This window comes from Coloeus monedula (assembly GCF_965178545.1).
Source record: "Coloeus monedula genome assembly, chromosome: 3".
NCBI lineage: Eukaryota > Metazoa > Chordata > Aves > Passeriformes > Corvidae > Coloeus > Coloeus monedula.
The window spans coordinates 6,573,814-6,599,555 of NC_138783.1; the positions used below are offsets into that span (position 1 = coordinate 6,573,814).

The following is a 25,742-nucleotide window of genomic DNA, read 5'->3' on the forward strand; positions in this document are numbered from 1 at the left end:
AGGGTGGGAATTGGTGGTTCTCATGAAGTATCCTACCAGTCCCACCAAACACGGCCTTCCAAAAGCATTTGATCATATTTAAAGGATTATAGCATGAGCACAAGATAGTGAAGCAAGCAGTTCACTTGCATGTTTCAATTTGATAGCACTGCTTTCCTTCTGAGCTGTTTAGAATGAACAGCTTGAAGTTTGCAGCATGACTTTGTTGAGATGGGAACCCAAGAATTCTGTTGCTGGTGTGCTGTGAGAGTGCTGCTCCAAATGGCACCAGTGTGCAAAGCCCTTTGGTGACCTTTCTGTGACACACCACATTCACCAGAATAACCTGGTGAGACAGGAGAGCTCTCATAATTCTGGAGAGAGACAGGTTCAATGATTGGAGGTTCTATAATATCCTTTAATCATCAACATCAGAATCAGTTACTCTGATGTATTCAGAGGAAGAAGCTGTGGGGGAGTTTCTTTAAAAAGAGCAAGCAAAATAGAGTAAGCAAAGCACAAAACTAATTAAACTTGATGCAACAAAAAACTCAGGCATTTTTGATGCAATTTATTAAGGAGAAAAAGCTGTGAAATTAACAGCAATCAAAAACTAATTAAAGTTGATGCAATAGGAGCAGCCAAAGAATGCCTGATAACACTTATTGAACCAAAGAAACATGGCTGTCAAGTTAAAAGAAATCAACCAAACTCTGTTTTTGAATAGTAACACAAAGATAATTATTCTCTGGATGACACTTACAGAATAAGATTCAAGTCATTACCTCAAAAGACAAAAGGACTGACATGCTGTGTTAAACTGCCTGTGAAAAAAAGTGCCTTAATACAGAAACTTTTAAAGTAATTCTTAGGTCTTGCATATAAACAAATATGACTCATCAATCAAAAAAAACAAAGCACTGCTATTGTTATATTAATTACTTCTATAAACTAATATTTGACAAATATTTGGCAGAATACCTTGTGTAACAGGGTACTTACAAGGCAGAGACTCCTGGTGTTTTCATCCTATCTTTGAAACTCATTGCCTCAGCGCCTGGGGCAAGTAATCATCATCTAGGAGTCCATTTGTTTTAGGATTAGGACGAAAAACTCAATTCCTGGTGTCAAGCACCATTTAAAGTATGGCTAACTGCCAGAAATTCTTTTCTTATAGAAGGTCGTGGTGGTGAATAGCGAAGTGGGTCTGTCTGCAGTGAGAGCAAGGCACTTCAATTTTCTCTATGAAGTTGTGCATCTTTTGTATCACGGTCTCAGATTTATAAAAATAAAAATTCAGACAGAAATAGGTGTTCACAGATTCTAAAGTATGTTAAAAGCTTTCTGTTTAACTAAAATTGCACCTGGTAACTGCTGTAGGAAGGGTCACAGTCAGGGTCCCAGTAAAGTCAATCTCATCCAAAATACTCAACTTTCAGCACCTTTATTCTGGAATAATAATTTAAAACCAAATTGGGTTTTAAATTGGTGAGCTCTATAGGCTTTCAAAATTCTCCCCAGTAAGTCTCCAACATTATCATCATCATCCTCCTCCTAGAAACCATCACGAGGCTCCCATTCATGCAATGATCAAATAAAAGTCTGTGTTGTAAAACGTGGTATCACAGACAAGTATAGCACAGATCCAAAGCAAACTACCAGATTTGGTTTGTTATTTTAATCTCACAAAGATAATCTCCTCAGATGACAAGTTAAGTTTCCCATAATTCATTCAGTGCTTTTAAGTTCCCACTTCCTATTGCAATATAATTGAAAGAAAAAAAAAATCTACCTCTCTCTGAAGTGTGGTATTCAGTTCCAAAGAGCTGCAATCTGGTTTTAGTGACATGGCTAAGGTAGGTTTCAATTGTTTTTGAGCATAAAATAGTGAGTTAGCCTGTTCAATGGTTCTGATTTTCTATTTTACTGCATTTTTACCCCCAAGGGATTTTGAGCAGTGGGTGAAATCCTCATTACTTACACAATCTTTCAACTCTACTTCTTTTTTATAAGAATGATCAGCCTTACATTGTCAAAATACCCATTTTACTTTCAGAGACAGTTTATATCATTAACATGGATATTTAATGGATCCTTTTTTCCTAGTCTGTTCAGAAATTGCTTAAAATTTCTGAATGAAAGTCAAGACCTTAAACTTCTCTTTACCTTGGCAATAAACACTGCCTTGCAGTGAGCATTTGTTTGTATTCACTTCAACAGCAGATGAATTAAGTTCCAGCAGAGCTCCAGTAAAGAGGCCATTTTCACGTTTGTGTATTATAGACTTCAGCAGCCTAGTGCAGAACTTCTTTACACTTAGAACTGAAGGACCAAATTAACTCTTTAAGTAAACAAGTTAATGTCACTGCAGAAGACAGAGTTGTATCTGCTTCTCTGTGTCATGGTTTGGTCTGTCACAGACAAAACCGGCCTATTAGGTGACTGTTGGGAGTAAGGAATTACAAATTAATTTCTTGAATACACAAAGTTTTTAAGGAACTAGGTCTTTATGTCTTTATAGTCAATTGTTCAGCAAAGAGCTTCTGAAACATGAAATCCTAAGAATTCACACCTGTCCTGTTTATATTAATTTGCCCCTTTTACAAAAATTCTCAGCTTTTTTCTCCATCTTTTCTTGCTGGGTAAGAAAGAAATGGGACTGACTTACCCTCCTGGTCTAGAGCTGCCTCATTCTCCTCTCTCAGCTGCCTGGTCAGTCTCTGCCTCTTTGAGTGCAGAAGAAAAAAAATTCTACCTGCCTTTCTTGCAGTGGCAGAATATACTTAGATCACTTTTTTTCAATGTTCCTAATACCCGTGAATTTACAGATATTTGATACTCATACTTTCTGTAGAACAGATTGGAACTGGACAACAGAGTCAAATGTTAATGAGGGAGCATTTGGAAGAAGAAAATGTGAGTTAAATGATGGTGCAATCATATGGTACCATTCACTAGGAACATTGGCTAAAAATGGTTTTTATTCCAGCATTTCAGATTAAACACACACTCACAAAATTCCAGAACAAATCTGAAAAAACCACACTGACACTACACCCCCTTGCAGGAGCATGACTTGAAAATACCTGATCATTTCTAGCCACTGAGAAAAGGAAAACCTTTGAAGATTCTCAGATCATATTGTTTTCAGTAGCACATAAATTACATCAATTCCATTTCTATTACCCTCTATTCCAGGCCTATTAAATCTTTACTAATAGGTCTCCTTCATGTCATGCCCATACAGTGAGATGCAAAGCCCTTTTTATCATAAGTTAAACCGTGGTAATGGGGGGGATGGTTGGGTGACATACTGCTCTCAGACAAGGAGAGCAATTTGCACATTTTAAAATAAGAAATTAATCCTCATCGCCTCTATAACAACTTGAAGGACAATTCTGATCTGCTGTGCCTTGATCAGTTTGACGTTTAAAAATATCCATTTATTGTTGGTAGTTAAGAGAAGAAAGAGGAATTTGCTACAAAATATGACTGCTGGAATATCTTCCTTCAAAACTGGTACAAGGCACATAAATTGAATACAGACACTTTCATATCACTGCCATTTGATCTTTTCCTCTGCTACTCTCTCCCATGTTTGAAAACATAAACACAGATGTAGGGTATTCGACTGTTTCAGGAGAACAGGGAAGATTCTGTTACAATCTGAAAATCTATGTTAATAGGGGTGTGGGGTTTGGGATTTTTTTTCAGGAAAGTGGGTTTATTACTGACCAGTGTGAAAACCATCCTCTCAGGAAGCTGCAGTGCACTGATAGATTGTACACAGACCCCTTAGCTTACCTCATTACAAATTGACAACATCATTGCCAGCAGATTTTGTTAAACACGGATGAACTGCACCTCTTAAAGCCTTCAGCAGCAAGGCTGACATTTTTTGGACAGTAAATCCTCTCATTTTTGAAAAAGCAATGATACACACTTTAGGACACATCGATCTGGAGGATGAGTCCAAGCTCATCCAGGCTTAAAAACCTTGGGAATAGCACAAGCTGACCTGAGTTGCATTAACTTTTCTGAATTCCTCTATAGGCTCTCAAAAGAAGTGGTTCAAACATAACATGATAGGAAAGCATTTACAGCTGTCGTCAGGAGCCTCTGCATTGTGTGTTGATGTGGCCCTGCATCATCCTGGGATGATGAACTCTGGCTCGAGGAGTAAAATCAGAACAGAAAGAAATATGTTTGGAATAAACTTTTCTTACATCACCTTAACTGCAATACAGTCAGACAGAGAATAATGTGAGTAATAAAGCAAGGATGTAGCTGGCAAGAATGGGTAAAATACGTCTTTGTGCTTAGCACACTTTCATCTATAAATGGGTAAAAGTATGCACCTCCTTGATAACTTCAACACTCAAACCAGGCTGGATTGTAAAAGTCGAACTCACTACAAAAGTGGGTTATTTTACACAGAGCCATAACATGTTTCACATCATAGTTTTCACCGCCTCAGGAGCTGGGAGTAGAAGAGTTCAGCAAAAGAACAGGGCATCAAAACAAAGATACATCTTGCTTTTTTACCCTCCTATTTTAGCAGACAGGTGTGCAAAAATTTAAATGAGCAAGGAAAAAGAATGGTTAAAGGACTTGTCAACTGTACCTTTCTTTTGTTCCCATTGAGGCTGCTTGCTTTCTGAAAATAAGCAGAAAAAACCTCAAGATGCCCCAGAGAGAAAGTAGGAGACATATTTTCTGCTTCTGCTTCTCCCAGGAACAAATCCCACCAGAAACTGACACAAAAAGAATCCAAAATATGCAGTTATCCTACCAGTAGAGCTTTCCACAACACAAAATAATGCTATTTAGCAACACATTATCTTGTAATGCTGCCCCCTCACTTTCTGCAGACAGGCACTCACAGGTGCCTTAGCCCTGAGTGGATCTGTGATGGAGCAGGGAACGAGCTCACAGCTCTGTGACCCAGGGTCCTGATCTCCCCTCTGTGAGAGCTGCATGTTGGTCTGACACTAAGGTAATACTTGTGAGGAAGAGTCATTCTAAGAAGCAGTTTGTGCTGGTGGTGGTGTGCTCTGTGGTGCCAAGGTTTATCTCTTACTCCTATTTCCCAAGAGACTGAAATTCAGTTTTAGGTCAACTCTTACACATACAAACCTGACTCTTGAGCCCCAATGTACCACACCTGTTATGAGCACGCAAGGCAATAAAACCAAACCCTACATTACGCTTCATTTTCAATCTGAAGCTCTCAAATAGAGCCAAAAAAAGGAATGATGCTTTATCAGTCATCTATGCAGATAGGCCAATGTGTTTCACACAAAACTAGTAAAAACCCCACATTAAAAAAAACCATCTTGAAACCATTGAAAAATTCACTAATTAATTTATGTAGTAATGCCTCATTTTCTACTTTCTATTTTGAAATTATTGTGATGATTGGATGGTGTGCTGGTCTTGCCTGGGGTGGAGCTAATTTTCTTCATAGTGGCTGGAACAGGGCTGTATTTTGTTTTTGTGCTGAACACAGGGTTGATAATAGAGAATAGATAGAGATTTTCATTTCAGAACAAGTTTTCATTCCATATATATAAAGCCAAACTGAAATAAACATTTTTAAATTATTAAAAAAAAAAAAAATCAGGCAATTTCTCTCCTCTCCCCCAAATCAGGTTTGATACTTAATGCTGCATTTTGAAGAGAAGAATATTAAAATAGCGATATTTCCTGTAAAACAGGAAATCCAGATCTCCCTGCAGTTAGGTTCTAAAGGAGAATAGCTTTAAAAGAGAAATGCAGTTTCCCTTATTAATGCTCAACAGCTTCAGTAAAGAAGCTTGCTAATCATGAACCCACAGCTATGCCTGAAAGAAGAACAAAGGTGTCTTGATGACTAAGGACGCCTGTTCCAGAAAGTGTGGGTACAGTGGTCTAGTACTTTTTTCCAAATATTTTCTGTCCTTCAGTGCCAAAGATGTTCTCTTTTCACAGCCTTTCACAGAAGCTAATTCAGGGTGAAAGATCAGAGCGATGTCATTCACATGAAGCCTTGATACTTTGTTTATAACATTTTCTTACTGTAACTGGTGAGCAAGCAATTTACCTCCAAAACACACAGGAAGGATCCTTGTCAGCCAGAAGGAACTGGCACCCATAAGGTTTCTCAAACACCTCACCAAGAACTAGTGAATAGAGGCTGGCACGGGCGTTTTGACAATTACACCTCAGGTTGTGCTCAGCTTCCTGACTGAGAGGAACAGCATCTTGCATGATTTCAAGGCTCCCCTACTTGCCTTAGCTCTAAGGTGACCCTCCCAGCTGAGTGAAGGAATAATTCCAGTATGAAACTGTACACTGTAACAAACAAAGAAGGAAGAAGCCCTCCCCCTTCCATGCCCCACCACCCAGCCCACCCCGACAGATGCTCATGCACGGGAAAACAGCCATTTGAAATTCAAAACACTGACCAGGCAGCATCAAGGCACTGAGAAAGAAAATGATAAGAAAATGTTTTTATGCTAATGAGGGGAAACTGAAGCCTTCAACAGGTCAGAAAAAAATACCCATTCACAATCCTGGCTTATCTGCACAGAGAGAAAATTCTGCATGTGTGAGTCAGTTGCTAAGAAAGCTCTGACTAATGCAGATACAAGTCTGACTTTTTAAGTTGACATTTCTGCTTTTCCAGTGGATCAGAACTGTCAGGAGAGTTCCCAGGCAGAGCAGAGGATTGCAGAGCAAAGTTATTCTGTAGCAGTCTGAGTTGTGGCATAAGTGCTTTGATGGAATTAGTAATGGTGGTTTAAGAAACAGCCTTGGATTCTATTCCCAGCACTAGCAATTACCACTCCCATAACAGAATCAGAACAAAGGAACAAAATCAGATAGAAGCGAGCTGGCAAAGACCAAATTCCCTTCTGCTGCTGCTTTCACAATGCCATTAAATAACATCTGGCAGTGGGGCAGGACAGAAAACTGGAGACAGGAGCATTTTAAAGTGCTGCTACTAGACCTGCCAAGAGCTCAGCTGTACAGAGTCCTTCATGCCTCTTCTGCTTTTCTCACAAGATGTGACTATGATAAAAATTTATTCTTCAAAAATTAAAAATGATCAAAAATGTCTTTTATCAACTACATCAGCAGAACATATTGTGCATCAGTAGATGGATTAAATAAAATTTTGCTAGGTAGTTGGAGAAAAAAGTCTATAACGATAGCATTTGGCATGGGTTAATCACCTCTTTCATTAAAGAAAGGAATACATACTGAGAACATCTTTCTGCCATCCGATTAAGCAATGAGCCAATACAATTGTAAATCTTCCAGAAATTCCCCATGGTTCAACACAATAGAGGCAATTCTTTACTTCTCAGACCATATCTCTCATTTTCAGATAAGCATTGCATTAATTGTGTACAAAAACTTTCTATCATGCTGTTAAAAGAAATGGAATGTGACTGTTCTGATTCTCCGTAGCAACCTTTGACAATTAAGAGATTGAATTATTCATATGAATTTTTAACATAATAACAATTTTAAAGCTTGCTCGCCACTCAATTGCTCAAGCTGTGTGCAAACCCAAAACTGTTTGATTCCAGTATAAACAGTGCCACTGCTCCTTTTCTGCTGTTGTAGTGGCTGACACAACTTACTGTCTCTGTAACTGAGGTAAAAAGGATTTCAGGGTATTCTTCCAAGAATCACATGCTATGAATTTGAATATGAATTGCTTTTCAAGTCATCGGAAGTTTTTCTTCCTTTGAATGAGGCAGATTTAAGTCTGCACGTACTCGTATTATTTACAATTAATATAAGTGCTAATTATCTTCACTACTTACCCATATCATGCAAGTCTGATCAAGTTTGGTGTATTCACTGAACATAGCTCAATGCAGACAGGTTTTCTCCTCTGTGCTAACAAGCACAGCCATGGTATTAAAATAGAAAGGATGAGACTTCCACAGAGACTAATGATAATTTCATTCAGGGTGGGGAAGATACAAATGGCACCTGCTTTATTTTTAGGCTCAAAAACTGACCGAAAAATCTGAAGAGCATCAGAAGGGGAAACATATTCTGTATGAAGAAAAATAAATACAGGTGTGCTAAGACTGTATATTGTGATGCACATTTTATAAACTCAACCATGACAAGATAACCCATGCAGGGAGAATGATCTAGTAAGATGGCCTTGTGTTTTTTGCTTCTAAATGTTATTTTAGATAATGAGAAATTCTATTTAGGTTGCTTTGATTTCATCTAACATACAGTTGAGCTATCAGCGTAATTGCATAGCATTATTATTATTCTCTTAGGCTGCTACTGGACAATAGAGCTACAGATAGAAATAAAACAGTAATAGGTTGTGACAGGTTACATTTAAAATGTTTGATCAGACTGATCAATGGGCCTTTGCTTCAGAAGCTAAGCTGAGGTTCAAGGAAGGAAAAGATAATGGCTAGTCCAGCACTCTGGATGTATCTCAGTGAATTAGAAGGTTGCTCCTGACTTAATACAGCTGTCACATACAAGAAATGCTTTTTAGCATCTCAGACTTCATGACAGAAATTCACATCTGCATTTTTTCTTTCAGAAATACTTCTGTTACTGTATATACACTTATCTTGCATCTTGGCTTTATATTAGATTTCAGAAGCTTAATTTCGCTTCCCAGTTTTGTAATTATTTTATATTATCTAAATAGCATACTGAAAACTTACTGATATTTGACACTGAATATACAGATATAATAATTACCTGTTTGTTACTGCAGATTAACTGTTACAGGTGTTTTAATTATTTTTTTTTTACATCTGTTAATATGAGATTGAACTCTGTGTGCTATTGGTTTGTTGGTTTATTTTTTCCTCTTCTCCATTTACACAATTGCCTTTTGGTTTTTGTGTTTCCTCAAACCTCCTTTACCCAGAGAACATGCCTCTGAAAGTAATCTCATTCAGGTTGATTCAGTTCTCGTTTCAGTTAAATTTAAAGTTATTTTCTTTGGCTCACAGCAGAACATCACAGAGTCTCTCACTGAGTTATTGAGGATTTTCACCCCGTATCAGCAATTACTTTTCTGCACACAGATACTTAAAGATCCTCCAGTACACAATGATTTGTTACAATTTCTGTGCTGAAACAATCATGTTCCTTAAATAAGTTTCTACCAGAAAAGGGAGAGGAAAGATGAGCACTTCTGATAATGGTAGATCCCATGCTTCCACCTCAGAAATTGAAAACAGTATTATTTTCAGGCACATCCAGGCACTATGAAAGCATACAGCTACTTCCTTTATTTAAATCTTTGGCTATATTAAAATCCTCAGCTTGCCTGACCTCAATACTGTGATCCTCCTGTAAGCTACTCATCTGGCTTTTGGTTTGGCTTCATAACATCAGATGTTAGATTTGGTAAAATTTGCCTTTAATTTGTTTCCACTGCTGATGGAAATTTAAGTAGGGTATTCTATTTTTGGTAATATAGCAGGATTTCTATTCATGTGATAAGGTGTGAATCTAATATACAGGAGGAATTGAAAAATTTCACTTAGATTTAGTACACACCTTTTACAAATTTGTTTCAGTGGGTACATTATGCATATTTTTAACATACCAGTGAAAAAAGACCCAAGCTGTCTTCACCCTTGGTAAGTGTGCAGAGGCAAGCCTGCTACAGAGATGTTCATACTCACAGCCAGCTCTAACTTGGAGAGGATTTATGTCCCAGAGCCAAGAGACTCTTAAACCTGGCTAATACAACATTGTGGGGACAGAACATCTCTGGGACATCTCTACCCTATTTGCCTGAGCAATATGGAAATGAATCCACAACCTGGCAAGCCTCCACCTCCTCAGAGCAGCTGTAATTTCAGAGGGCACAGGGCTGGAGTCCACAGGTACAACTCTGTTATCAAACCGGCTTCTGGGGAGGGTTTGGAATCAATCCAGTTGTCTCAGGCCTAGGTAATGCAGAGTGGGAATTCTGAATCATGCTGATAGAAGAGGCTTTTCCTGTTCCATTACTATTTTCCTACCTGGCAGTCACTGTCCTTCAGTCATATCCTTTGGAGTTCTCTTCCATCCACTTGGGTAATTCCCTAAACTTATGCTGTTGAATCACTCTTCTGAACTACATTTCTCCTTGACCTGCTGTGTTTTTATTCCTCCAGCATTTACTGACTGATAGTTAATCTCCACATTAACCCTTCTAAAAGCAGCTGGAATGGCAGTGACTGTACCACCTGCTGTTAGTGCAGGGCTGCTGAGATTATATTGCATTTCATTCCAGTTCCTGTTTCAAAGTCAGCTTTTGATTGACTGCTTGCAGTATCACAACCTTAAATTTTAAATGTGTTAAGTTACATCCATCTATATAAGCCATCCCAAAAACATTCTTTTCAGCTGATCTAATTTGCTTGGAGAAACCCTGTGGAATCTGGACAGACCTGTCTGCAATATCTTAGCTAGCTCAGATGTCTCTTCATCGCAATGTGCCACGCAGATATTGTCATGTTTTCAGAGGTTTCTGCCTTGCCCTTGGAAGAGTTTTATCCTCCAGATGCAAAGTCATGACTGTTCTTGTGGTGTGGATTTTTTTCTTCTTTCTATATCCAACATCACAAATTTTTGTCTGGGGAATATCAGAATGTTCCATGATTGTCTTTCCCTTTTAATCATAAATATATTAATGCTTTTATTCTATTCATTTAAGCTATTCATTTATACACTGATATGCCATTTCTAAATATTTGCACTTCAATATTTTCCACTGTTGCTGTCTTCCTCTGAGACGCATAATTTTCACCAGAGCTGCAAATATCAGTTATCCCTTACAAAGTCAGTTCTTTCTATTCTCCACAGCTGAGTTTTCTTGGATTTAACAATCACTTATATGACAAAACATTCAGGTTCTGGCCTGTCTGGTGACTCTCTTATTCCTATGACTCTGCTATACTGAATACACTGTGATATAACAATCAGCACTCTTGCCTGTCACCTAGTTTCTCAAAAAAATAACCTTCACCTTCCCTAAGGAACACTGTTCACTGTGCTCCTGATTAAAAACAAAATGTCTTTTTCTGCCTACCTTCACGTTTCTTATGATGTACAATGCTGAGCTCTACTGCTCTGGGATCTACCACTTATCATCGTGAGCGTATTGTCCCACTTGCCCTTCTCTGCACTCAAACTGTTCCTCACTATCATTTGCTCTAAGAGTTGTCTGAAAAAACCCCAATGGGTTCAGAATTTAATGTAGCAGGCTTGTTTTCTTCAGAAATCCCAGGAAGTTTGGCTTATCCACGTAAACAACTAGTGCAGAGAGGGCAGATAAAAGAAATCTCTCTTTGTGCCTCTTTTGAACTTCACCCCCCCACCGCCCCCAAAAAATAGGAATTTTCACTAGTAAAAGATTCTTTGCCATTTAAAACAAAAATAGCCAGCAGCCTGAGTATCATGAAACTTCATTACAGAGTAATCTTAGCAGTGTCATCACAACTACTACTTCAATTCATCATATTCCAATATATCAGCTTCATTCTCCATTTAGCTTGAGTGCTGGTAAACCTAATTTCTGCACATACCCACACTTCAGCACAATATAATGCAAGCTCCTACACTTTCTAACCATCTCTACAATACGGCCATTTACTCCCTTGATTCTGCTAAGAAATGGAAAAATAAATGCTGTAAGTGGGAGTAGTTCTACTAATTTATTGCAATGAAATAATATTCTAATACATTGTAATACATTTTTTAAATGTAATTTTCATATTCATGCAGAAAATAACTGTCAAGATATTTTAACAGACTCCTGGTCCCTTTGATCACGTTATCTTTTTAAGATGCATGAACACAAGCATTCCAGGTTTCAAAAGTGCCAACCTGTTTTGAAACCTGTGGGGTTTAAGGATAAAGTGAGACACTTCTTGATCTCAAAAGCTCTAAGACAGCGTCTTTCTTTCCCCGGAGCACTAATGAACTACCATCCAAAATCATTTAAGCTTATTTCCTATCCATGACCCAGAGGGAAGCTATATTGGGTTTGGTAGAGATGGAATTTTCTTCATAGCAGCCCACATGGTGCTGTGTTTTGGGTCCATGACCGAAACAGTGTGGAAAACACATCAGTGCACCGGTTATCACTGAGCAGTGCTTGCACAGTGTCAAGGCCTTCTCTGTTTCTCACTCTGCACCCAGAGTGAGAAGGCTGGGGGTGGCCAAGGGGTCAGGAGGTTACACAGCCAGGACTGCTGACCCAATCTGACCAAGGAATATTCCATAAAATACAGCAATAACAAAACTTGGGAGTTGTTTTCCCCAGGTAGGGATTGCTTGGAGACGGGCTGGTGCATCACACTGCTGGTGGGACGGAGTGAGTGACTGCCTTTCCACTACTTGGAATTTTTTCTTCCCATTGCCTTCACTTATTAAACTCTCTTAACATTGATCTGTAAGCTTTTCTTGGTTTTGCCTCTCTGATTCTCTCCCCTACCCCTTGCAGGGGAGTAAGTGAGAGCAAGAACCCATAAGTAAGAAATAAAATTGCAGCTGAAAGACTTAACCCAGGTTATCTGTCCCTATATGTCATACAGTGGGTCTCAAGGAAAGATAAGAGCTGGCCACACAACTACTGATATTTGCCTGGCATAGTTGTGGAATCAACAGATATGACCAACAGAAAAAAAAATGATCTCAACTACATACCTTGGAACGACTATTCTAAAAGATCTTTATGGAAAGCTCTGTGTAAAAATAGGATTTCTATCTCATATAATTCTTTTCTTTAAGTGCTAGAAGCCTCCCAAATATTATAAACATTTACAAAGTATTGCTCTTCAGCTCAGGGAGAAAAAAATGAGATAAAATCCCATCCCTCTGTATAACTTCCTCCAAACTTATCTAGCTGTAATATAATACTTCAGAAATTATCTGTATCGTTTTCTTGCATTTTTCCCATTGTTTTTCATGCTACTTCATAGTTTGACTACAAGGTATTCTCTCTGTGAAAGGGTCTATTAAACTCTAAGTAACAGTGAATCTCTAATTTATATGTGTACCCTAGGATGGGGTTAAACTTGGCCATCATCTCCTGTCTGATACCATCTCCACTCAATTATGTAACAGGAGGCAGAGCATGTGAAGGTGGAGATGTAAGTCCATTCATCATTGCTACTCGATTTCACATTACCTAAATGCTAAGGCTCTCCATACTCCCAGCAATACAGCTTGTCTGCCTCCCTGTCCTGCATAACTAATTTAAACCATGTATGTTCTACTTTCCTTTCTACCGCAAAAAGAAACGTTATTTTCTTTGCTTCTCTGACTCATGTTTTGTACAAGCCAATTCCTTCTGTCTACTTGCACACCTACATCTTAAATTCAACTGCTTACCAGAATCATTAAATGTCTACAAGAGGCAAGTTCAGCATTTCCCTCCAGTCAGAAATGTCCTCAATTATTTTTGTAACTCACACGTACCTCTGCTTGTTTATGCAGATTAGAATCTGAGGCTGGATCACCAGAGAATGCTGTAGATTTGGTTTATACTTAAATTCAATATCCAGAGCCTGGCTGCCACAAAACAAGTCAAAGGATAAATACAGCTAACTAGAATGGAGTTTTGTATCTATAACATCAGAGAGACAGGATTTTCATACCTGAAAGGACCAGCCTTTTGGATGGCAATTCAATCACCATTTTAGTGTCATAGTCAGAAAAAATTCTCTGCACTAATGAATCCTTCTAAACTGACATACGTGACACTGTAATTAAAATCCCATGCTTTGTACACTGCAAATTTCAGTCTCCCTCTAAATATCTTTCTGTTGAGAAAGCAAAAGGTCAGGAGTTGCTTTCATGGAGCTGATAGCACAGCTGACCATCCCAACAGTCATGATGGTTTGATTAGAGACACAGCCTCTCTCTAAACTCACATAAGTTCCAACATAATAGTGCCACCCCAGAGAGGGAGCAAATGCTGAACCTCATGGGCAGCTGCTGTACCCAAATGTGTTCCCACCAGATCACTGTGCCTATCAGGGAAGCTCTCGAGAGCTTTGCAAGAACAGTGCCCTCTCACAACCCTTGCCTAGTGCACCACTATCTTTGAAAGCTTTCAAGGTGATAGGGAGCTACATAAATGCCAAGTACTCTTACATGTAAAAAATCAAAGGTCATCTAAAGAAATATATTCTGCTGCTGAGGGATGAATAATCCTGAGACTGGAATATCCTTTCTAATTTTTCAGTAAGACGTGAAAGTGCTACTACTTGATGAAAGCACAGGGGCCATGTACCCACCTATGATTAGCATCAGGCACACGTCTCATCAAAATCTGTGTCAGTTTGTGGCAAACTTATCGTGGTCAATGTCAACACACCCTTGTTTTACTATCAACAGACCTGCAAACTTCCCTGTTAAGGTGGAGAGCAGGTATTTTACACTTGCACTTGCCTGACTGAGCAAAACTGTTAGGTATGTACACACGAGGTACAGATTCTCTTCCTTTTTATAGTCCAATTACACATTTTAATATTGAGGAGATTAAACACCTTTGATATCAACAGCCATTGTTCAATTGTACACACCTCCTTTATAACTCAATATCCTGCTCTGTATTTATCTGTATTCCCCCTACTGAACAGGAATATGAGAAGATGGCTGCTATAACAAGTTGCATAAAGGTTCTTTTCAGTCTTCTCTTTATCAATTATCTCTCTGCCTCCATGCTGTGGCCTTTTCCTTATAGCTCTGCATTCATATTTATGTCTCTCAGCATTTATTGCCCTCTCAAAATCCTTAAGAAGTGACACCAGTGAAGATAAACTAAAATAACCTACATTAATTTAAAATAATATCTGCCAGTTCTACACTGTTGCACATTGTGCTTCTTCCAAAGGCAGCTATGCAATTATAGGTACTTGGGTGCATAAAGTGATACAGAGGTTTCTATGGCAATTATTCATTTTAATTGAAAACTGTGTAGGGAAAGACTCATTTCAAGTGCAGCATGCAATTTGCATTTGTTTCCAGAGAATCTGAACTTGCTTAGGGTGAGTTGTGAATTCCTATTTTTAAGGAAGACACAATCTTTAAAATTCTCTTGGTGGAGCACAGGGGGTTGGAGACCAAGGTAAGGTTGTTAAGCTTATTAACATTTAAGAACATGTATCCACTTATTCAATACAGTATTTTTTACTTTCAGGTAAAAGCTTGATGTTTCAAATGAAAGAGAAAGAATTAAAAATCAAATTGATACAAAATGCCCTTGAATTTCTGAGGTAGAGGAACCAGAAAAAGATAGAAGTACCAAAAAGGACAGCAAGGAGATAGGTCATCAATGAGACCAAGTTCACCAGATCAAACATTTCTTTTTCGTATATTTTAGCTACTCTGCATTAGAATAATAAAAAAGACAAAGTTATTTCAAATCTTAATATATTTTAGAGTATCAAAGAAAGAGTTGGAGGGAAGCAACAGTTTCACCTTGGTTAGATACTAAAATAAAGCTGTAACTTAATTTCCTGTAAGAAAATAGGATTTATTTCCTCTCCCTATTCCCATCACCTCAACGAGTCAAACACATTTTAGACCTAAATTTACAACAAAACCAAACCACCTACTGCAAGTGATGAAGACCTGGAAACAACCTCTGAACCGTGATTTCGCGTTCACTAAATCCACAGCGTTGTCTTTTCTGAAACAAGGCACTCCTAATTTTCTGTCTATATCACTTTAAGACTGTAAAGGCCAAGTGCCAGAAATGTCCCAAGTTAAAAATAGTCCTTGTCTCCTTTATTAATATTAAATAAATATTAAATTGGTGTGAAGGTTGGGATGAAAGTGTTCTTTACTAGCCACAAAATCCTCTTAACTGAGAAAAAAATCTGTACTTAGAAAGAGGTGGCCACGACAGTATGTTAGGGGAAGAGAAGAGTAATTTTAATAATGCGGTTTTGGTATTAGTGTGTTTGGCTCATTGCATTTCTGTACGTTAAAATACCTAAAACAGAAAAAGGAAGGATGACTCCTAACTTCAGTGTCAATGACTGCACCACAGCTCAGAAGAGTGCAAAATTACATGAATGTGCTCTTCATAATACATACGTCACCCATTTTTAATAAACTGGAGACTAATAATTAACCCCACGAGGAAAGGCACAGAAATATGAAAGGCACAGGTGACTGAGTCTTTCTCCCTTTTTTGCAAGAACTTCTATTTTGGTCAAAAAATGGCTTTGCAAGACAGAGGAACCAACTTGTTTGAGAAAGAAGCGTGAACACAGAATGGGTCTTGCCAAGGACAATCCAGCGGGGAGGGCTTTTCACTGCATGGACAATTTGCTCTATTTTTGGCACCTCTTGCACCATATGGTGGTGGTCCTAAGGTCAATGGTTGGGCTTTATGACCTTAAAGGTCTTTTCTAACCTTAATTATTATATACAATGACAACTCTCATCTCCCTCATATTCTGCTGCACTCTCAACCCTCTTTTGATACTTACACACGTTCCTTCACTTTACTATTTGACTCTCTCATAATTATTAAAATATACAGCTATCAACAAAAAGATTTCTTGAATTTGTGTTATGCTTCCAGACATGAAAGAAATATGCTCCCATTCCTACATGTGTCATTCGTATAAGTAGAAAATAACCTATTGAAGGGAAGTAAAGTTCAAAGTAAGCAAATGTGACTTATTTCCTAACATGGCAACACCCAGAGTTACTCAGCTCTGACGGATATAAAGGCTGCTGGTGACGCGCCTTGTCTGAGCTTCTGTTTTTTACACAGAACATAACTCTATGGCTGTTCAAGTTTCCATTAATTTTCAGAGTTTGAGAAGCACAGCTATTAAAAAGCAATGCTCATGGTGTTGAAAGGATGAATAAGACCTGGAGGTTGGTTTTGGCTAACAATAAGAGACAGGTTTGAATAGACTCTGGCAGAGGCACTGCTCTCAATAAATTAAATGCAATGACTGGTTCTAGTAGAAAGCTGCTTTTTTTATAGCCAAATTGTATGCCTGGCTGGGAGAAGTGGGAAACAAGGAGAGAAAAAAAAGGGGAAGCCTTTACAGTTTCACTTGCCATCATTTCCTGACAAAACCACTAATAAATACCTCTCTCCAGTTTGGCTCAATAATGCAAGCATCAAAGGCATGTGAAAGGAATGTCTTTCTTACTTATATGAACCCATACACATACAAACAGGAAAAATTGCCAGTGAAAGCTGTAACTTCACTTTCAGAAGTGGCAGAATGTTTTCCATGCAGGAATTGGATGTACTGCTCACTCCTCTTAGTATATTTGAGACTGGAAATATCACACAGAGTGCAAACCACTGCCAACATAAGACTTAATATCTCCAGCTAAAGGACCTGAAGACATTTTCATGTGCAACAGATGCAGAGTAATTCCTCCATAAAATTAATCATCAAATATTCCTTCAAGTCTTGGGACAAGCTAAAAGTTCAATAAAGACTGCGGTCCCTTAAATTTACACACTTCAGCTCTGCACATTTCCTGTGGGGAATATAAATTGCTTCTAGTACTTACTACTCTGTATGCCATTCAAATTCTGTTGCTTTAATTCATTATACTAAAAAGTAATGCAGACTTCAATTATTTGTTGTAAAAGTAAAGATTTAGCTAAACCACACAGAAAATTCAATTCACACCAAAATGGCTACAATGCTCAAATTAATGTATTTTCAGTCCTCACACGTCCTTCTCAGCATCCTTTAAAATGTCACTTATTTTATAAAAGATATAGATTTTCTGAGTATTGATGTGCTCTATCAGTAGACAACGCCTCTCTGCTTTTAGTTTTGCAGGCATTACTTACCCACCCCAGATCACCAATGACTACAGATAAAATAAAGGGGTGCATGTGGACAAAGGTTACAGCACAGGACTTAACAGCTGCAAAGTTTGCACCTTATAAACCTCTCATCTTCAATCCTACATTCAAAAGGTACTTACGATTTCAAAGAAATTGCAAATCAAATGATTACACGCTACAGGAAATTAGATAAAAGAGAAAGGAACCACTTCAACACCATCAAGAGATTCTATTCAGCTATTATATTAATAGTAAAAAAACCATATTTTGATTGCAGCTTCTGCAGGTATAAAATGACAGGTTTTAGATTCTCCTCTATTGAAGTGCATGGATCCACAAAGCGCTTTCAGTCCTACAAGGTGTTTTAAAGTCTTGTAATCATTCAGCAGAGCATTTGGACAGCAGCTCTTTTATTTTAAGCGGAGTAATGACTGCACTTGTTGAAATATGTTCTAGAGCATGGAGCACCTTTCAAAATAAATTCAAGCACCAGAATTAAGTATAACTGTTGAACTTCTGTAGCACTGAATACAACACCGAAGCTTTCACATTTTTTAAAGGCAAGTGATGAATTTATTACTCCTAACTTAAATTTCTTTACAGAATCTAGTGTAATCTTTACATTAGCATTCTATTATGTAAAACTCAATGATTTTTCAGTTCAAATCAATGTCTAGAAATATATACCACTGCAAAATAATGTCCTTCTTTTTGTAAGGAATGGATGTTTTCCTGTCTTTTTCTCTTCCCCCATTTAAGTAAAATTTTAAAAATCTGTGCATGGAAACATTGGAAACATCAGGACACAAAATACAGGTATTTCTATTAGCTGTTAAGAACACCTACCACAGCAACTGTGCATTTCACTAACAACCAGACTACTGTACACCAGAAACAAACTATGGGATTATATACATAAATGTAAAAATATATAGAATACATATTTATGCACAACACCAATAAAAACAAGTCGCAAGTTTTATGGGATACTACTTCTCTTGCCACCTCTTGCCACCCATAAATTCTCTACCTAGATATTTTGCAGCATTTTCCAAATTATCTTACAATAAGAATTTCTAATCCTATTATTTTCCTTCAATAATTTAAATATAGTGTAATGTGCAAGATAGTATTTCAGTGAACCCCAGTCAAAAAAAAAAACAACCCAACAAACAATCATGTAACAGAAAACATCTAGTCTTAGGATATATAGGAAATACATTCACATTAGAGTAGTAAAGAGAAATGGTTTTAAACATTTCTTTCTTATAAGAAAAAACGGTGCAGAAGCATGAGTTCAGGAAATAATTTACCTTTCTTGTCATCGAAGTACAGTGTCTGTTGAGCTGGATTTGACCACTGGAGGGAGGTGTTATCATTTTGATCGACCCTGCAGGTCAAATTTGCTGTTCCCCCTTCAACAACTGTGACGTTCTGTGTGAGTGGGAACTGCCCTTGGCTGCCTGAGGAGGGAGGGATGGGATGCAGAAAGGAAGAGAATAAGAGAAAAAAAAGAAAATATTTAAGTTATAGGATTGAATTTATTGCAGCAGTTTCCCACAGATCACGGACCTGGAATTCAGTGTGATCTAGTCTGACCAAAGAAAGGTAGTATAATTTTTTTTTTTTTTAATTACATTTACAATATATTCTCTGTACCTGAGAAACAGAGAGATGAATTAAGAAAAAAGGATTCCTCCCCCACCCCCCAAGTCATAACTATTTAGTTCCAAAGAAATACTCTGCAATTTTATCTCCTCAGACATACCCAAAGATATCTCAGTGCAAGCAATATAGTTAAATCATTGTTGAAAACATCACTGAAAGCATAACATAAAAATCCACAGTTTTTAAAACAGAGGGACGGGGCAACCTTGACTCTCTGTTTCTTTTTATACATTTTAAAGGCCTCTCAGGATGATGTTTTCTGTGTCAGGTTTGGAACGTTGTTGGAGAGCAAATGTAGTGTGAATCTAATACTTGATGCATATGCTGTTGGGGGAATATAACCTGATCTCATATGAAAACAGAAGAGATGATGCAGTAGGTCTCTTTCACATCTGTGATTCTATCTCAGAGCATTATGAATCACATTAAGTGCTTGCTGAAAAGTCACTGGGAAGATTTCCAAATGCCTCTACACAATGCAGGAGCAGTATCAGTCAGGTTCTTGAATCACAAGCATTTTCAATGGCACAGTTAGGCTAAAGTGTTTATGTAGTGTGAGAATAGCACACCCCTTGTCAAACAGCACAACACGTTCTGACAAACAGGACTGCAAGAAGGGAGCACAAAACCATGGAAGTGATTTTTAACATGGGTGGGGAAAGAAAAAGCCTTCAATAATAAACAAGACACATCACTGAATGTATGATTGTTATCTAGGAGATACATTATTTATTTAAGGGTACAATGCAAAAGAAAGGCAACCCAATACTCTAAATGAAACGTATGCTTCTTTCTTCTCCTTCTTTTACACAGGTTCTATTAAAAGAAGCACTGAAGAGTAGGTAGAGATGCTTGCATAAGAAGTATAATGCCAAGACTGACGCTCAAGTGGGATGTGTCAGGAATTAAAAATCTCTCTACAGTCCTACAGGAGAGAACAAGCTCATAGACGTGTCATAAGTGCATCAAGGATATAATAAATACAATACCCATTAATGATACAATACAGAATCATAAATCCAGCATAAAACCCTCAGAGAAACATCCTATTTTAGTGCCTCTCATCAGAGTTGTTCCCAAACAAGTTAAAGTGAGGCATGTCTTCAATATAAAAGCATGGCAGTATGGAAATCTATTGTCTAGGATACAGGTTTGCAGAGGAGCAGAGTAAGGAAGTACTAAATAAAAGATTAACAACTGAACTTCTATTTGACCTACTGATATTGCCAAAAACATAATTCTAGCCAGATTTTGATTTCCCTATGTGAAATAATCCCGATGGCCTTAGACATGGAACATAAGCACCCCCATCAGTGAAATAAATAAAATATTTCCACCAAAATGCAAATCTGAATAACTATTATAATTTTTGTATAAATATCAACTACAGTTGTCTAAAGATCAAGATTTACTGTGTACTGATATTTACTGTAAGAGGATTTACTATCAACAGGATAACAGACATAGTAAATTAAAAATAAGGAATACTAAAAATACCATGGCTAATTTAAATGCTGCAAATAATAAATGCCAAAATTCTCATGACATCCTCTGTATCTGACACTTCATTAATCAAACCCTGCTTCTTGAAAACCACACATTGAGAAATACAGTGATGAGAGAAAAATAATAAACAAGGATGGAAAAAAAGAAAACAGAAAAGATTTGTCATTTCCTTCCATTTCTCCTCTTTCAATTCCAATGTGTCAAGGAAGCTCAAGATATTGCATAAATTGCTTATCATTTAAATTAGAATTTTTAAAATCCAGAAAAATGCACACAGCCTGTTGTTACTTCCACTAAATTACAGGCAACTCACCAAAGAAATAACCTTCTAAAGTATGAGCTGTGAATAGGAGACTATGTGGGCTAAAATACTTTTTGCCTACAAGAAGCATTAAACAGAACCTAGTGCCAGAGATTAGCACAGTGAAATCTGTCATTTACATTAAAGAACTGGAATGGGAGGTAGTTTAATAAAAAACCTGCTGTAATGATTTAGGACCTTATTAACACAGTTTAGGAGATCTCCCCATAATTACCCTGTATTCTCTGTCTGGTATTACAGCTCTTATCATGAAGGTGTCAGTGTGCATGCACTCTATCATTTGTTACTCACTGTCAAGTCAGACTCATCTCTGGTCAGTACATAAACTATTCTGATCAACCATATAAATGGAAACTGCAGATGCCATAACCTGAAGAAGTCGGAACTTTCTTTTCTCTGGCCACCCCAGTGATTGCTAATTATTTGGAAACAAGAATTAATTTAGCATATAAAAAGAAGACCAAAATGTTCATCTTATCCCTTGCGAAGAGAGAATCTGTGTGGTTCTGCAGAAGATGCACAGAGCTTCACGGGAAGCTTGGAGTGGAGAAGAGGTTCAGAGAAAAGGAGACATTTAACATGGAAAGTAGCCCAAGTATAAAGAAGGAAGCCTGTACAGGACAGAGATAACTAGATAAAGCAAGTCCAAATGAATGGGTACTGCACATCTCTTAATGAAGACAAAAAATACTAGTAAGTGATGGGAAAATGAAGACAAAGAAAAACTCATGAGATTCACTTTAGTGTTTGTATCTGCAGCTAACTTGGGATACTGAAGAAGGCACTTTGGGTCCAGAAGGACTGAAGGAGGTTGTAGAACCCTATATGGAACAGGTGAACACTAAAGAAAACATTAGCATCATGCCCTTTAACACAGCAGTTAAAATGTCAAAGAAGTGGTTTATGCCACTAAAGATTGCCTCTGGTTCCTGAGAATCTGACAGTATTTTGTGGGAGAGACCTTGTTTCTGTTAATGTCCTCTAACAAAAGCATTCATTCCACCTTGGCTTAAGAAGCCCAGTAATGGAAAATTTATGACCCTTCAGTAACTTATTTCAGAGAGAAACAGTCCTCATTGTTCAAACAAAACCACAGAATTCACCCCTGCTCTGAATTTGTCTCACTATAGCATCCAGCTTCCACTGGCTCTTAAATCTTTTCCCCTGCTCAGAAGAGCCCTCTTTTATCAAATCTCTCTTGTAGGCATTTAGAGACTGTGATCATATCATCCATTAACCTTCTTTTTGATAATCTAAATAAATTGAGCTCCCAAGTCTTTCTGCAGAGATCACATTTTTCCAATCCTTTAATTAGTCTGTGGCTCTTCTCTGTGCCCTCTTCCACGTGTCCTCTTCTTTCTGAAGTGTGCAGCCCAGGCCTGGAAGTCCCACTGCTGCAGTCACAGAAGGCAAAAATACAAAGGTGATGCCATTTCTCTACCAGTTTTTTGTATTCCTGTTTGCACACCTAAATTAATCCTCTTGACCTGAGGGTCAGATCCAGGTATGACTAAAGGTTTACCACGGGGCTGGGATTTTCCCCTTTTTCCTTCCAGTTCTCCTGTAGCTCTTACTTACACATCCCTATATTTCACTGCACTGGACACAGCTCTTTAGGTAAGTTCAGTACAATTTATTTCCTACTTTACTATTAACTGAGGTGATTGACAAGTTTAATTGAGATAAAGAATACAACTCAGATGCTAAAGACAGGGCTACCCATCCAGATTACTTGCTTTCCTCCCTACAAATGGCTGGGAATGACATTTCTAACCTCCACCAGCAGGTCAAGTCAATCAAACACACATATATATATATATTTATATCTATATCTATATCTATCTATATATATCCATATATATGTATATCCACTACAGTATATCAAATTACATTCTGCTCCTCAATCAAATCTAGAGCAAGGACAAACAATTTTACTACCTGTATGGAGTACACCGATAAAGAGATGAAAAAAAAAAAAATTACTGATGGTCCACATTATTAATTCCTTTGCATCTGAAAAGGAAAACACTACAAGGTTTTGCAAAGGTAAATTACAACAAGCAATGAAATTACTGCAAAAAGGCAGCTGCATCGAGACACTGTTATCATCATGCTGTATTCCAGCCCCTCTGCTCAATTTAGCTTTGTTAGCAAAAGTATTTCAGCTATTTGGACTAGATGGAGCTATAGTTAAGTATATTCTACCACAGGTTGTTCCTGCAATGCTTTGTGAAGGACCAACACTCATATCTCATTAGCCACAAGCTGGTTCTTGCCAAGAAAGGCTTTTCTTTTTTGTTTTCCCACCCAAAAATCATGGCTAAACTGCTTTTACATTTAACACTGATTTTTATCTCAGTGTGTGACAAGTCTACGTAGAATAATTATCATTATTTGGTCCAGTTTGTAAACATTCATCATGTGAGTTCATTTCATGTTTTTTGTTTATGTTTGGGTTAGGTTTTTTGCTTGGTTTTGTGGCTTTGTATTTTTTTGTTTTCTTACTTTTAGCAATTACAATGAAAGCTCTTTAATGAGTTCAACACTTCCACTTGACGCTTAGGTGATACATTCTAATCAATTTACCAGGCTAATTATAAATGTGACTAGGTGGCTATGAGCACTGAGAAAACATAATCCTCTCTTTACTTTTGTTTCTACAAAGGTCTATTTTTGGAAAGTAAACAGTTATGTCACAAATTAAGAGTGCATCAGTATCAATTAAGAGCACAGCATCAGTGCAGCAAGCTTTGCCTACTCATACCACTGTGCATCAGAGAGCCACAAAAAAAAAAAAGTTGTGGATAGAGAGGATAGCCTAGAAAAGAGGTGAGAGAGATGCAGAGAATTATCAGTGTTTTGGCACATTGGCTCAACACAGGGCCTGGCTACCCAGAGTCCCTGTGAGGTAAATAAAGTTTATCAGCATGCAAGAGGGAAAAAGTAGAGCCTACAGTTCTGTAGCAGAGATTTATCCTTTTCAGTCTTGCATGGAACCACAAAGCCATGGGCTTTTTATTTGATACCTCCACAGCATGGTCTCAGACAAAACCAGAGGCCATAAAAATGCAGAGCTGTATCAGAGGAAATAAAAAAAAAAAAAAACACAAAAAAACCCCTAAACTTGAGCAAATTATTTTTTCAAAACAGTCTGATTTTTAATATTGATTTGAATAGGACCAGGCCCTAAAAACAAAAACAGAGTAAACATTTGGGTGAAAGAGCAAGCAACTTACTACTTCAAATATCAGCTTGCATCTGTAGGGAGAATACATTAATTTTGGCCTTCTTTCTTAGTAAAGAAACTAAAACATTAGGAAAAAAAAGCCATTATGATGAAACATCTAATATACTGAATCACTTTCCTGGCTTTCTCACTTAATTTATATATGAAATAATGCAAACATCTCTCCAAGGAGACAAAGTATTATTAGCTTGTCTTTATCTAATTTAAAGAGCAATGATACTGTGAACTGCATTTCAGCAGGCATAAACTGAGATCTGCACTACTGTGCAACTGTGTGCTTCTTCTAACTTTGCAATGGGAATGAATCTGCTTCTCTAGGCTGCCAGCATGGATACCAAATTGAAAGTTAGTGTCCTGGAAAATCTGAAGGAAGAAACTACATGATTTGTTGCCTCTAATTTTTTTTTAATTTCTTAGAACAGTCCTAAGAGAGCAGTAAAAATATTGACGACAGATTAAAAAAGACAGTTTAACTCCTGATGCATAACTACCTGCTTTGCTTTATTTCAAGAGGCAATAAAGCAAGTGCCTACATGCTAAACTGCATTCACACTGCATTTTTAAAGAACAAAAGAATTTCCTGAGCATTATTTGGTACAGAGAGTCTTTAACTGGATGGATCCACCTTTCTGAACTTGCTATCTTAAACAGCAATAATTTAATCCCATATCTAGATTGTAAATACTTTTTGATTTGATGCCCGGAAAAAATATCCCTTAAATTGTTTGCTCACTGAAGAAACATTGTTTAAAAAAAGAAACAAACCAAACAAAATTGTGTTCTCTAATAACTGCTACATACTCCAGTAACAAAACCTCTTGCAAAGAACATTGGAATTAATGAGAACACTGCAGAAACTTACTGCAGAATGACATGTTTAGGAGAGAGAGAAGAAATGATGCAGAGAATAACTGTTACCCCTGGACTGTGCATTCAAGCTCACTGAGCCTTTTAAAATGTTTCAGCAATACTAAAATAATGCAAAGGCAAAGGACAAGAGTGAACCAATACAGCCTCTGATTTCAGACTATAGAATTTATGTCTGACAGCAAAAAAAGAAAAGGAAGAAGCCTCTTCTTCCTTCTTTCCTTGACTGCCTGTGTTTCAGGTGTATGTTTCCAAACCAACAGCTAACTCAAAATATGATTAACTTGGACTATATTACAGTGAAAAAGATTGCAGATATAAATTTG

General features: G+C 37.5%; 1 protein-coding gene across 1 annotated transcript in view; it reads right to left on the reverse strand.

The window, feature by feature from the left end:
- Positions 1-25,742, reverse strand: part of CADM2 (cell adhesion molecule 2) — a gene marked incomplete at both ends in the record, with an annotated part of 583,305 nt that overhangs the window by 148,834 nt on the left and 408,729 nt on the right. Inside the window, one exon of the mRNA XM_082279334.1 lies at positions 19,120-19,269. Within this exon, the coding sequence (XP_082135460.1) occupies positions 19,120-19,269 (150 nt within the window). The remainder of the gene's footprint in view (positions 1-19,119; positions 19,270-25,742) is intronic.